This window comes from Bombyx mandarina, chromosome 03 (genome assembly GCF_030267445.1).
Source record: "Bombyx mandarina strain Sakado chromosome 03, ASM3026744v2".
NCBI lineage: Eukaryota > Metazoa > Arthropoda > Insecta > Lepidoptera > Bombycidae > Bombyx > Bombyx mandarina.
This window is the reverse complement of record NC_143210.1, coordinates 1,366,859-1,379,987: the sequence shown is the minus strand read 5'-3', so window position 1 is coordinate 1,379,987 and position 13,129 is coordinate 1,366,859. Positions and strand designations below refer to the sequence as shown.

General features: G+C 38.2%; 1 protein-coding gene across 4 annotated transcripts in view; it reads left to right on the top strand.

The window, feature by feature from the left end:
- Nucleotides 1–12,446, top strand: part of Ipk2 (Inositol phosphate kinase 2) — a 34,969-nt gene extending 22,523 nt beyond the window's left edge. For 2 of the 4 annotated variants that reach the window (XM_028183902.2, XM_089736256.1), the window contains exons 2-6: nt 5,868–6,075; nt 7,665–7,910; nt 9,083–9,271; nt 9,699–9,891; nt 11,941–12,446. In XM_028183902.2, coding sequence (XP_028039703.2) covers nt 5,880–6,075; nt 7,665–7,910; nt 9,083–9,271; nt 9,699–9,891; nt 11,941–12,403 — 1,287 coding nt within the window. In that variant the 5' untranslated portion in view covers nt 5,868–5,879 and the 3' untranslated portion in view covers nt 12,404–12,446. Of the gene's footprint in view, nt 1–2,347; nt 2,530–4,447; nt 4,739–5,867; nt 6,076–7,664; nt 7,911–9,082; nt 9,272–9,698; nt 9,892–11,940 lie in introns of those variants that run through there. The other 2 variants (XM_089736250.1, XM_089736259.1) reach the window with 2 other exon arrangements.
- The last annotated feature ends 683 nt before the right edge of the window (nt 12,447–13,129 follow it).

The window sequence follows — 13,129 nt, the reverse complement described above, 5'->3', positions numbered from 1 at the left end:
CTTTTGCAGGCGAAAGATATTTTTATTGTGTACACATATATTGGGTACGTACCAACCACCCGACCTAACTATGGCGCTGCGTTCTAGTTTGATGGGCGCTACTGACATTCAACGCTACATTTCGACTTTTTATTTATTGCTTAGATGGGTGGACGAGCTCACAGCCCACCTGGTGTTAAGTGATTACTGGAGCACATAGGCATCTACAACAAGCGGTCTTACCACCAGTAAAAAAACTAGTGTTTCAAGACTGGTGACGGTATTTAAACTCTGTTGTCTATGGGTCTATATGTTTCCGGTTACCACCTACAAGGTTAGCAGTAAAACCACCACTAACTAACCAGCTAACCACTAGGTTAGCAGTAAAAGAAAATTTATAAACTATACACGCGTTCCCAATACGAACGTCACAACATGAATGTTATAAGGTTATATGAATTTTTATTTTTGGCACATTCCGTGGCCGTTTTCAACATCTATCAATAAAAAAAATTACGTTTCTCGTTCATAACTCGACTGCACGATGCTCTGAAAAGCAGTTTCTATTTATAATAAAATACATTTTGATTAATCAAGACTAGGGAATACCATCGTGAGGAATCTTTTCTGATTGTCATAAGAGGTAACATTTTGAATGTTTTATGTAGACTATCTCTGAAGGTACTAAACAAAATATAAAAAAAAAACGTTTACTAACGGCTTATTAAAATGTTTTTATCTTTTTTTAAATAATAGCAACTCAGTAACTTCAATACGTCCGATTAACTTCAAACAAGGATGATGACAATACATTAATTTTATTACAATGGCCGATAATATCCGACTGAAACCATGAAATTAATTTTAATTCGCTTTGCTGTTAAAGGGTTTTTCGTTTTTAATCATAATAATAATAATAATAATTGGGAACAAATCACGCACGGTCATCCCGCTGTAATTTTGGATTCCCTGTGTTATGGGCATCAGTGACATAGTAGGTATATGTTAAAATATAAACAAAAATAGATAATAAAAACCCAAAGAAAGAGCAAATAAATGTGTTTCATCACACCTAATTGTCCGATGTGGGAATCTAGCCCTCAAACCACTGCACTACCGAGTTAGCCTTCAGTCAGTTTTTTAAATAAATATATTCAATTAAGCTTCAACCTACTTACCTACTAAACTACACTTGTATATTTAAATTTAAATCGAAATAAATACAGTTCCGATGAAGATAACCTTTTTTGTGAAATTGGCGCGTATTTTAATCAAGACTTAAAAACTATTACGATCTTTTGGCTGCCTATTCTATGACAATTCACTGGTGTTAGGACCACTTGGGAGTCCGCACGGGTAGGTACCACCACCCCGCCTATTTTCCGCCGTGAAGCAGTAATGCGTTTCGGTTCGAAGGGTGGGGTAGCCGTTGTAACTATACTGAGACCTTAGAACTTATATCTCGAGGTGGGTGGCGCATTTACTTTGTAGATGTCTATGGGCTCCAGTAACCACTTAACACCAGGTGGGCTGTGAGCTAATCCATCCATCTAAGAAATAAATAAAAAATACAAAAGCCGGTCCACCCGTCAATGAACTTAAAATATATGAGTACGTATCTAGGTATATGAGCGCGGTTAATAGTTTCTTAACGTTAAATAGGCGGCCCAGCTCCTGGATAGTCCCCAATCGATCTGTTATGATCAGTCACGAAGATCATTCCTACACCATAATTGATTGTATGACCAATACATTATGTATTACCGCCACCAGGCTTGAGATATGAGTTCTAAGTCTCAGTATTACAGTACCACGGCTGCCCGAACCTTCAAACCGAAATGCATTACTGCTTCACGGCAGAAATAGGCAGGATTGTGTTCCAAGCAAACCCACAAGACGCCTGCTACCATTTGATACATTTCTTATGTACTTTTTTCTGTTCTTTTCTTACCCGATACTCATGTTGTCATTGGCTAAATAAATGGTTAAGAATCTAGTTAATAATGTTATAATTTCTTTCTTATTACGCCCAAGAGACATATTTTCGCATTAATTAAACTAATGCTTATCGTTTGGAAGTGTTTAGAGAATACACACACCTTGAACAGTATCAAGTGGTGGTATCTACTTTATTGACAAAGATATTGGAATCCGATCACGCAGCCCTATGAACATTGCTAATTTAATAAAAGATATCGATTTCATAGAATTACTGTTAGATGTTGAGTGAAAACCAATCAATGGTTAGAAGTATTATAATTTATTAGGTGTAAGTACATTAATATCAATTGTATTTTCTGTAAGTTTACTTAATAAATAAAAACTGAATAAAATAATATATTACAATGTTTATTCACATTAAACATCAATCATCAGGTTTACCACTGCCGCGAATTCTTGCATTTATCGATTTAGACAATTTGTATCTTGATTTATTGCTCGATTAGATAAATCTTGTGGCCGTGAATATTGCCAAAGTCTTTCCGTTGCCTTCCACAAGCCGCCGTGTCGCGTACTTGAAGTGATTTTATCTTTCTAAACAGGAAAAAGGTATTTTTGTTAAACAGTCCCATAATTTCATTTAATTAAACCTACTTGTTGTTTGTTTTTCGGTTAATCTGTGTAAATAAAATAAAAAAATGGTGATTTGAACGAGTGAAAAAATATCGCTGTGATTTTTAAGATAACAACTTGTTTGTACTGCGTATGTGATATCCGTATAATGGAATGTGAGAAAAGTGATAGATTCTGTCGGGGACAGATAGGTAGATTTGATATTGATGATAGATTATCGTATTGAGTTTTGTTTAGTGATCAGGGATGCTGAGTTGTGTACGGGGTCCTGGTTTAATTCTCCGTTGGAATCACTTTAAGAAATACATATATTCTAAATTCGATATCTGGATGTAGACGTTTTCCAATACGCATAAGGCAGGAGAAAATAGTAACTAGGTTGTTCAGTACATAACGTTTAGTATTTAGCATAGTGGATCGATAATAGGTCAATTATGTTTCGTTAGCCGTTTCAGTTCACCTACAGCTTTTGAAATGTTATTCATTAAAAATAATGTCAGATATAGACGCTAAAAAGTTTAAAACTAACATCTATTTATTCTAGGAAATATCATACGTTCATTTGATGGACAGGAAGCAATGTAATCAAACGTTATTTATATCTGAAGGTTGGCAGCGATATTTGTAATAAATAGGCTGAGCTTCGGGAACTGTTGGCAACTCCAAGTACTGGTCATCGTTCTCGTCGAACCCGTCGCTTGCGACGAAAGGCTCGGCGAGTAAATTAACACATAGATTCAGCCAACTGAGTTTCTCGCCGGATCTTCTCAGTGGGTCACGTTTCCGATCCGGTGCTAGATTCTGCGAAGCACTGCTCCTGCTAGGGTTCGTGTTAGCAACAACGTCAGGTTTAAGCCGCGTGAGCTCACCTACTAGCCCAGTGACGCTGATATGATCTCTCTAGACTATCCGCTTAGGTAGGAAAAAAAAAACTGTTGGCATAGTCTGGGCCCTTTATTTGGACCCTGACCTAAGCTAAACTAAGAAAACAAAGGAAATTAAGTTTTGCATAAACTATTAAGAAAAATACCTTAAAATACAGACAGCATTTATCTAGATTTTTAAACGTACAAAATATTGTACACGTTAAAACCAAAATATATTTATGTAGGTTATACACCGAATTCAATTATTATAATATCATGAAATGCGTAACTTATTGTTGAATTAAAAAAAAATTATCAAGGCTTCACGCAAGAATAGTCTTTGTCAATGCCACAGATATTATAATAATTGAATAAGTACTTGTGCAATGTGATGGGTTTTTTAATTTATTTGAATTTGATTTAAAAAAAAAGGATTCATTAACGATTAAAGAGACAGTTTAATCTCGCGTTTATTTTAAAAGAGTGAAAAAATTTTATTGTTTAAAGTGGCTTGATCATTATCAATGTCAAGATTTTACCAACATGCCAACTGATAATATTGACTTTCATAGCATGTGTATCTTTCGGCCACGGCCCACACAGGCCTTGGTGGTTAGTGTCGTTCATGGACATTGGCCATAGATTATACACTTAATATATTTGAGAACATTGGCAATGCCAGAAGCGTAGCCGATCCGCAGTCTATCGGGAAAGGTTTTAAAATTCATGTCTTAGTCATCAGATCAAATTAGTGAAAGAGTGTATATAGGTATATATAGTTAATACTAGCATCGTATTTAATTATGGAGCAAATTGATTTCTAGGAACCCGCAGTGATTCTATTCTGCTTCGGTGGCGGTAAAATTGGATGACAGATTAATTTCTAATAATCGACAATTATAAATTCGCATTCCGTGTTAAGAATTGATACCCTTTGTTATTACGGCTTCCATTTCAGAATACATACACCAATAAGTACTTATGTTGATTATTGTTTTTTCTATACAAAGTTTTATTTGTGTCTTACCCTATGTTTCTAAATAAATATATTTTTTGTCTACCTATCTGACAGTCGCTTCGAGGGTGAATTCTGGCTTCTCTGTGACCTCCGGTTTTTATTTATACGGATTGAAATTTGCGGTGTCATGAAATTTACGACACCATCAAACTTTAACACACCGCGTTAAGCAGATCCCTTTACGAGTTTACGAATTATTGATAATAATTACGAAGCGGTAAATAATTATTGCATTGCTATTGCAATAAAATAATACAATCTTGTTTTTGTTTTATATCAGCCAGCGGTCTGAATACAAAAGGTAATCTTATCTTATTTCTTATTACGCTCGCATTTATGTATAATTGTTGTGTTTTTATATGTTATTTACGTAATTATGTACAATATTGAACATTGTACATTATGTACATATAGAAATGAGTATTAACAAATCTGGTAGTAGCGTCAGTATTGGAGAAACAAAATTATGGAAAGCTATCGCTATGCACGTTATATTATGCAAAGAGAGGATGACCTTGTGGCTAAAAGGACCCTGGGTATGAAAGTAAATGGTTATGTGAAAAGGGGGCGTTCTAAAAAGATTCGGATGGACTGTGTGAAAGAGGATATGCCAGAGAAGGATCTCAGTGCAGAGATGACGTATTATAGGTCTGAATAGAAATAGAGTAAATGCGGCGCCTACCCTACATATTGGTATTTCAATATTCTATTGGCAAAAGGATGAACATTGAATATTGTATCTTATACTAGCGATTCGCCTTCGCTTCGGGAATTCTAGTTTCTTATTGATCTTATTGAAACTCTTATAATAAATTATTAAGGAGCCAGTTAAGCAAATAGGCTGGTTACGATTTTCCAGATGTCGAATATCACGCTCGACTGAAGAGTTAGAAATGAGATAACTAATGCTTATTAGTATTTTCTTCCGTCCTCTTGAATCGTAGACGTAATTCAAACTATTTTTGTGGATTAATCTTGACAGTTGAAGGAGCACAATAATATTTTAGCGTCCGTGACCATAAAAACTGTGAAGTATTCGCAACGTCGAAAAGAATTTAATGACGAAAAAAGACGCGAGATTAAATCGTATTATTTACTTAATATTTTTATTAGTTTTAATTTTGCAAACGCTTATGAAATAAATTATGATTTTTAACGCCATCTTGTGGTGTCTTTAAAGTGCCCTCAATTAAGAAAAATAGTATTACTATTCGCCAATAGATGTCGGGAAGAGTTGATTATTGAAAACACGAATAAAACTACATTTTCTGAAAATAAATCGTAGCTAGATCGATTTATCGCCCCCGAAATCCCCTGTATACTAAATTTTATGAAAATCGTTGGAGCCGTTTCCGAGATTATATTAATATACAAGAATTGCTCGTTTAAAGGTATAAGATAAGATATCTCACTGATTATACTTATTGCAGGTCAAGTTCTAGATGAGCGATGCAGCGGAACGTCCAAAAAGGACTAAAGTGCGCCGACAGAGGTCCATCTATCAAGTGCACTATAATATCGAGAAACGCAACGACGAGCTGATGACGAAGCCCCTTGCCCTGCAGAAAGGGCTTGAAATCCAAGCCTACGATCTGCAGGTGGCCGGCCACAGAAAGACCGAAGACACCAAGTACTCAGGTACAGTGTAATATGATTTATGACAGATTTTATAAACTCACAAAAAAATCAGGCTGTTATGGGCTTATGTTATGTCTTTGCTCCTGAACAGATGACGATATTTTTTTATTTCAGTTCATTAAAATCACGGGCTCTTTTGCGTATTTGTATGAGAATTTAATAGAAATAATCTATAATAAATATCTGTCACGATTACGACATTAAAAACAATAAAGTACATTAATTAAGACTTTTGACAGCATTGTAATTATTATCTCAATAGTATAGAGAGAGAGAGTGCGTAGAATAATATCTCGCTATTTCTCTCACACGCTCGATAGTTTTGACGTCATCAATTATGACACGAATAGTTATTTTTGATAACATTTTAATGTGTTTTTAATGAAAACAACAATTACCCTATTTCTAATTTTGTAATCAAAACTGATTGCTTACAATTTGAAAAGCAATGATTATCCGATCTGCTTCAGTGAATACATTATATTATATCCAATTAGTATGTTGTTTAACATACCATAAATAACTAGGTTGGTCAATTATCAGCTATGAGATTTTTTTAACTAGTTTAACTTAGTCTTATTCTTCCTATCCATTCATTTTAATAGGTTGCGAGAATTTATTGGGTTAAAAAATACAGATTGAATAGAAAGACACTGAAATCGATCTTAAATTGATTACCTACCTCAGTGGTCGGGGAACCGGGGTATATTACCCCAAATGGGGTAAAATGAAATTTTGGGGGGTAAAAATGAAACTTTTGTGAGTAAAAAGTATATATTGAAGTGGAACTTAGAATCGTTGTTATTTCAAACTCGATGAAACGAAATGAAACGAAACGAAAAAATATCTTTTATTTTATTTTTCAAAATTATCATCGCGTCTATAATATGAAAGATGCTAAAAAGATGGGATTTCGTTTTTTTTATTCTTCGCCATGGGGTAATATCAACTTACCCAAAAATATTTTTGGGTAATAATTAAAAAAGTTTCCCGACCGCTGACCTACCTATACTGTTTTTTTTTTTTTTTTTTTTATTGCTTAGGTGGTTGGACGAGCTCACAGCCCACCTGGTGTTAAGTGGTTACTGGAGCCCATAGACATCTACAACGTAAATGCGCCACCCACCTTAAGATATAAGTTGTAAGGTCTCAGTATAGTTACAACGGCTGCCCCACCCTTCAAACCGAAACGCATTACTGCTTCACGGCAGAAATAGGCAGGGCGGTGGTACCTACCCGCACGGACTCACAACAGGTCAATACCCGTGTGGGAGATACTTATTACGTTCTCTTTGCAATTCATGGCTTGGTACAACAACAACAATAAGCGCATGTTTGACGTACCAATAGTTTTTTTATTTTATTTCTTAAATTTGTATACGAGCTCACAGCTCACCTGATGTTAAGTGGTTACTGGAGCCCATAGTACAACGTAAATGCAGTACAGTTACAACGGCTGCCCCACCCTTCAAACCGAAACGCATTACTGCTTCACGCCAGAAATAGGCAGGGTAGTGCTACCTACTCGCGCGGACTCACAAGAGGTCCTGCCACCAGTAAATCGTAACAATAGTTTGCCATGCCATCAGGTTTATTGCAGTGCAGTAACGGAACAATCCTGAAACCCATAATCAAAGAGTCCCAGAGGCGCGAGGTAGATTTCTATGAACGCATGTGGGCATCGTCCGATCCTGACCTGGTGGAACTTCGAAAATGCACGCCCAAGTATTTCTACTGCAAGAAATACACTTACAATGGCTACGAACAGGACTATATTATTCTGGAAGATCTGACGAGGAGGATGCTCGAGCCTTGCATCATGGATGTTAAAATTGGTAAGTCCTATTAGTCTCTGATGTTGGAAGAAGCAATGTCCCATCTACTATACGAGTAGCCAAGCTAGAATTTTGTTTAGTCTATGATTTATTTTGATGTACGTGTGCCGCTTGAAAAGGAAAATAAAAAGAATTATCATAGACTAAACAAAATTCTAGCTTGGCTATCTATCTACTATAGATGGGACATTGCTTCTTCCAACATCTGATTGTAGCTATCACGGAATATAAGTTTAGAACAACAATATTCCCTCATTTCGGACCCTCCCGATCCACTAACGGTGCTTTTAGGTACCCCATTTGCCATTTTAGGCACCGGTCATCGTCCTCGTCGAACCCGTCGCTTGCGACGAAGGCCTCACCGTGTAAATTAATTCACAGACAAAGCCCACTGAGTTTCTCGCCGGATCTTCTCAGTGGGTCGCGTTTCCGATCCGATGGTAGATTCAGCGAAGCACTGCTCTTGCTAGGGCCAGTGTTAGCAACGTCATCAGGTTAGAGCCACGTGAGCTCACCTACTCGTTCTGTGAATCCAGTATAACCCGTCGAGGTTACTAGAATCTGTAGGAAAATAAATAAATTAAAATAACATTCGGACCCTCGGTCTACAGAATTACACCCACCCGGAGAAAAACCTCTTTGTCGTATAATCCCAAAATTTTACTTATATTTCTGAATATAGTTTCAGCGCTGCGAACACGAATCGTGGAGGAGAAACGTATTTCTTAACAGGCTTTTACTTATATTACTGCCCAAATGGAGTCGAGTAGTTCCCGGATCCCATAACCATCAACAACACTAATCCCGCCCTCCATCTTGAGCCACGAGTTCTAAGTCTCAGTTCTAAAGTACAACGGCTAGCCCACCCTTCAAACCGAAACGCATTACTACACATGTAGACTCGCAAGATGCCTTATCATTAAAGTTTTTACCATAAACATAAACGCACGCATGCACGCACACGCGCACTCACACACACACACACACAGACATCCACCCGCACGCACACACACATACACGAACACACTCACGCAAAATAGATTTTCGAAGAACAGAAAAAAACGTAGTAACTATAAAAAGGTTTTACTCTAAATGTTTTACAACAGAAATTACACGGAAATACTCGACAAGAACTCGACAACACTCGACAAAATTCGTGATTCTTTTAACAGGCAAAAGAACATGGGACCCGCTCGCCACAGAGGAGAAGATTAAGAACGAGCAGGCCAAGTATGCGCTGTGCAAGCAGCAGTACGGCTTCTGCATACCAGGCTTCCAGGTCTTCAAGCTGAATAGCGGGAAACTGCACAAATATAACAAGGAATACGGCAAGAAGCTCCACGGGCAAGGCGTGCGGGACGGTGAGATATTTACAATTCACTCTCCGACATTCCTTCACCCTCTGAGTTTCTCACGTAGATTCAGCGAAGCTCTGCTCTTGCTACTAGTTTTAGCAAGCGTTAGTGTAGCTTACTACGTCGGCGTGTAGTTGAAATAGTCCCTTATACTACCAACGATTAGGCAAGGAAAATATCAAAAAATCTAGCAAAAACGCTCTTACACAATACTGTGATACCAGACTTTGAATAGGTACGTATCGGTCACAAGAGCTTGTATTCGTCGTAACGGATGAGCGGAACAGACTCACGGGTTCTTCTCGCCTAGCCTAATACAATTAGTCGGTCCCCGATCACCCTCTTCGGCCAACCTATACCCTGGGCCATAAAAGTATAATTATCTCTTTCGGAGCCACGTGTATTTATTAATTTGTTTAATGTAATGTTCCAGCCATAAAGAACTACCTGAACGCGATAGGCGGCGAGCTGTGTCGCGCGCTGCTGCTGCAGATCCTGTCGCAGCTGTGGCGCGTGCAGCGCTGGGCGCGCGCGCAGACCGCGCTGCGGCTGTACTCCGCGTCCGTGCTGCTGGTGTACGACGCCGCGCGCCTGCGGGACTGCTGCGCCGACCACGACCTGCTCATGTGAGCACTACTGCGGTTCTTTTTTTTGATACTAAGGCTCACACATAGTCTCCGCGTATACGGATACGATTAGTTTTTTTAAGGAATTTTATGACCTGGTAACTAAGACCTTTAAGTCATTCTTATTTTAAGTTATATTCTTATTTTTATAAAAAATGATAATATGAAATGAAATGAAGTGAAGACGATTAATTTGAGACATTAATCAACTGGGATTAAATTAAATGAAATGAGATGATATGGGATGAAATATAATCTCAGTAAAATGGTGATCATTTACTGTGATTTTTTCAGTGGACTTTTTGGAGGATCCCGAGAAGTTACGTCCGGCGGCTTTGTTTCATTTTCCCACATTTTTGCACTTTCACAGATATTAAACAGTTAATAAACCACCGTTATTACATATTTAAACCCGAAGAAACACTAAATAGACAAAATAAAACAAATCACACAACTTCACTCCTCGCGTTCCCGCCAAAAAGTTCTAACGGATACGACAAAAAATTATGCTTTGTACACACATAGGCACCGTATAACGTTCAACGTATCCGTCATTGCTGGATACTATATTCACAAGCAAATTCATAGTATACCGCCGCTATTCTGCCAGGATGAAACTTGTTTGTCTAGCTGCACCGCCCGCCGGCCCCCTCACCCCCGCACAGTTTCTATCCGGTAAAATTGTACGGAAACATGACGGATACGTATTCCGTTCATCCAGTATTCGATGACAAAACTGAATGCTGTACCATATGTGAAGTCGCTCATACAACTCAGACCATGTGTGAACGGGCTGTAAAACTGATAGCCTTGAGAGGCTATTTCAGCGTAACCTTAACTAGTAGGTGAGCTCACGGGGCTCAAACCTGACGACGTTGCTAACACGAACCCTAGCAAGAGCCGTGCTTCGCAGAATCTACCACCGGATCGGAAACGCGACCCACCTAGAAGATCCGGCGAGAAACTCAGTGGGCTGTGTCTATGGGTTAATTCGCTTGTCGAGCCCTTCATCGCAAGCGACCGGTTCAACGAGGACGGTGACCGGTGCTTGTGGTACCTAAAAGCACCGTTAATGGATCGAGAGGATCCGTAATGACATGTTTTGGGCGGCCGCGGCCCAATGGACGACATTCTCATTCTTACTGAACCCAGGCGGTATTATTATGGTGGGCAGCGGCTTGGCTCTGTCCCTGGAATTGCTGAAGTCCATGGGCGACGGTAATCATCAGGTGGGTTGTATGCTCGTCTGCCTATAAGGGCAATAAAAAGGCGGTCCATTCTTACGACCGGTGCTCAGTATAAATAGACACGTTAATGGGTTTGATAACACCAAGCTAAAATATCTTCTATACTAGCCCACTAAATTTCTCGCCGGATCTTCTCAGTGTGTCGCAATTCAGTACTGACGAAGCTGCAATAGCCTCTTAGGCTACCAGCAAATAGGTAGAGAAAAGCAATTCTATTCAACATAGAGAAAGACAGATATTTGAAAAAAGTTTATTTACAATTTTAATGCTTAACTGCTGCAAATACATCTGTCAGTACAAAACATTGTCCTCAATGCAGGTGTTTTTTCATTTCTTACGATATATTTAGCGTATCGTAAATTTAAATAAATTATCGTTTTAGTTCTGCTTTGCTTTGAGACGAATCGACCCACGCAAGTTTATAGGAAATATGGCGAATTTCGAAAATATATAGATTAACCGTTTCTATTTTTGTTTTTTTTTCTTAGATGGGTGGACAAGCTCACAGCCCACCTGATGTTAAATGGTTACTGGAGCCCATGGACATCTACGACGTAAATGCGCCACCCACCTTGAGCTACAAGTTCTAAGGTCTCAAGTATAGTTACAACGGCTGCCCCATCCTTCAAACCGAAACGCTGCTTCACGGCAGAAATAGGCAGGGTTGTGGTACCTACCCGCGCGGACTCACAAGAGGTCCTCCCACCAGTAAAGCATATACTACCACCACTATGTATCAAACGATTATCGAATCGTTCGAATATTATTACTATTTATTTAGATTGATATTTTATATTCACAGGACCCGCAAAACATGTCGTTCCACGCCGATCACAAGGCGTCAGTCCATACCTTCATTACACAGCGGAACTTCATTCAGTGGTCAGTTGTCCAAGACAGGTCCGGTCTACAAGAAGCTGTCTTCTGTTCCCCTGTCCCCCCTACAAAACGAGCCCCCCCATCCCCCTTTAAACTCCCCCTGGAGCGAGGCCCTCGAAAAACTCAACCACAATCACTCCTTTGAGCATAACTATGAAGATAAGTTGTCTAAAATAAAGATGAACTATCGTGCCCTTCTCGACCAATTGAGTTCGGATTCCCCCAACCCTGACCCCTGGGGTACGGTAAAAATTATCGACTTCGCTCACGCGTTCTTCAACGAGGAGGAGGAGAGGTGTGTAGATGACAATTTTAAGGACGGTATAGATTCTTTTGTAGCGATCTTCGAGGATTTCTTGAGTGAAACTGACGATCAAATTATTTGATGATAAATGTTATTGTATATAATTTGAAAAAAAAAGAAGAAAATAAGAACAATAATAATTGTATTAAGTTATTAACCACAGAGTTAAAAAAGGTCATTAGTTAAAAAAAAAACAGGCTATTTCTGTGATTTTGATGGATAAAATAGGACTGTTCCAACTATTTTAATCTGTTCATTTTGGAAATCGTAAACTTGATTTAAATATTTAAATCTCACGTTTGTTCTATTAGTGTGCTTAGTGCGAGTTTCTTAATGTTCTCGATAGCGTAAAAGTTAACTCAAATTTGTATGCAGTTGGAACGTTTGCCGTTAGGGGCGTTAATTTGGGTTAACTTTCTGTCAAGGTCTAACCTTGTCTTTATGGTTCGTAACCATGAAAACTTTAGCTTACGTACTCTGTAAAACTTAGAACTCTATGTACCAAATATAGTTTTGAAATATTAACTAAATATAATATTATTTATTTAGGTGCCAAATTATGTGGTGTCAAAATTTAGGTATGATAAAAAAAAAATAGTAATTTTACTCGAGACGAATTTTTAATCGGTAGCTGTCGCCTTTTTAAATGAAGTATTTATAACCGTACTTAATTGTGTTAGGAAATTAATAAATTTTATAGGAATTTATTCAAGGATTTCAAAGTATCTTTTAGTATGTCTGTGACTTCATGAGTGTCTTGGGCCGATTTTAATGGTGTTTGTTGTGAGTGTGCTAATTTGTTTTTGAA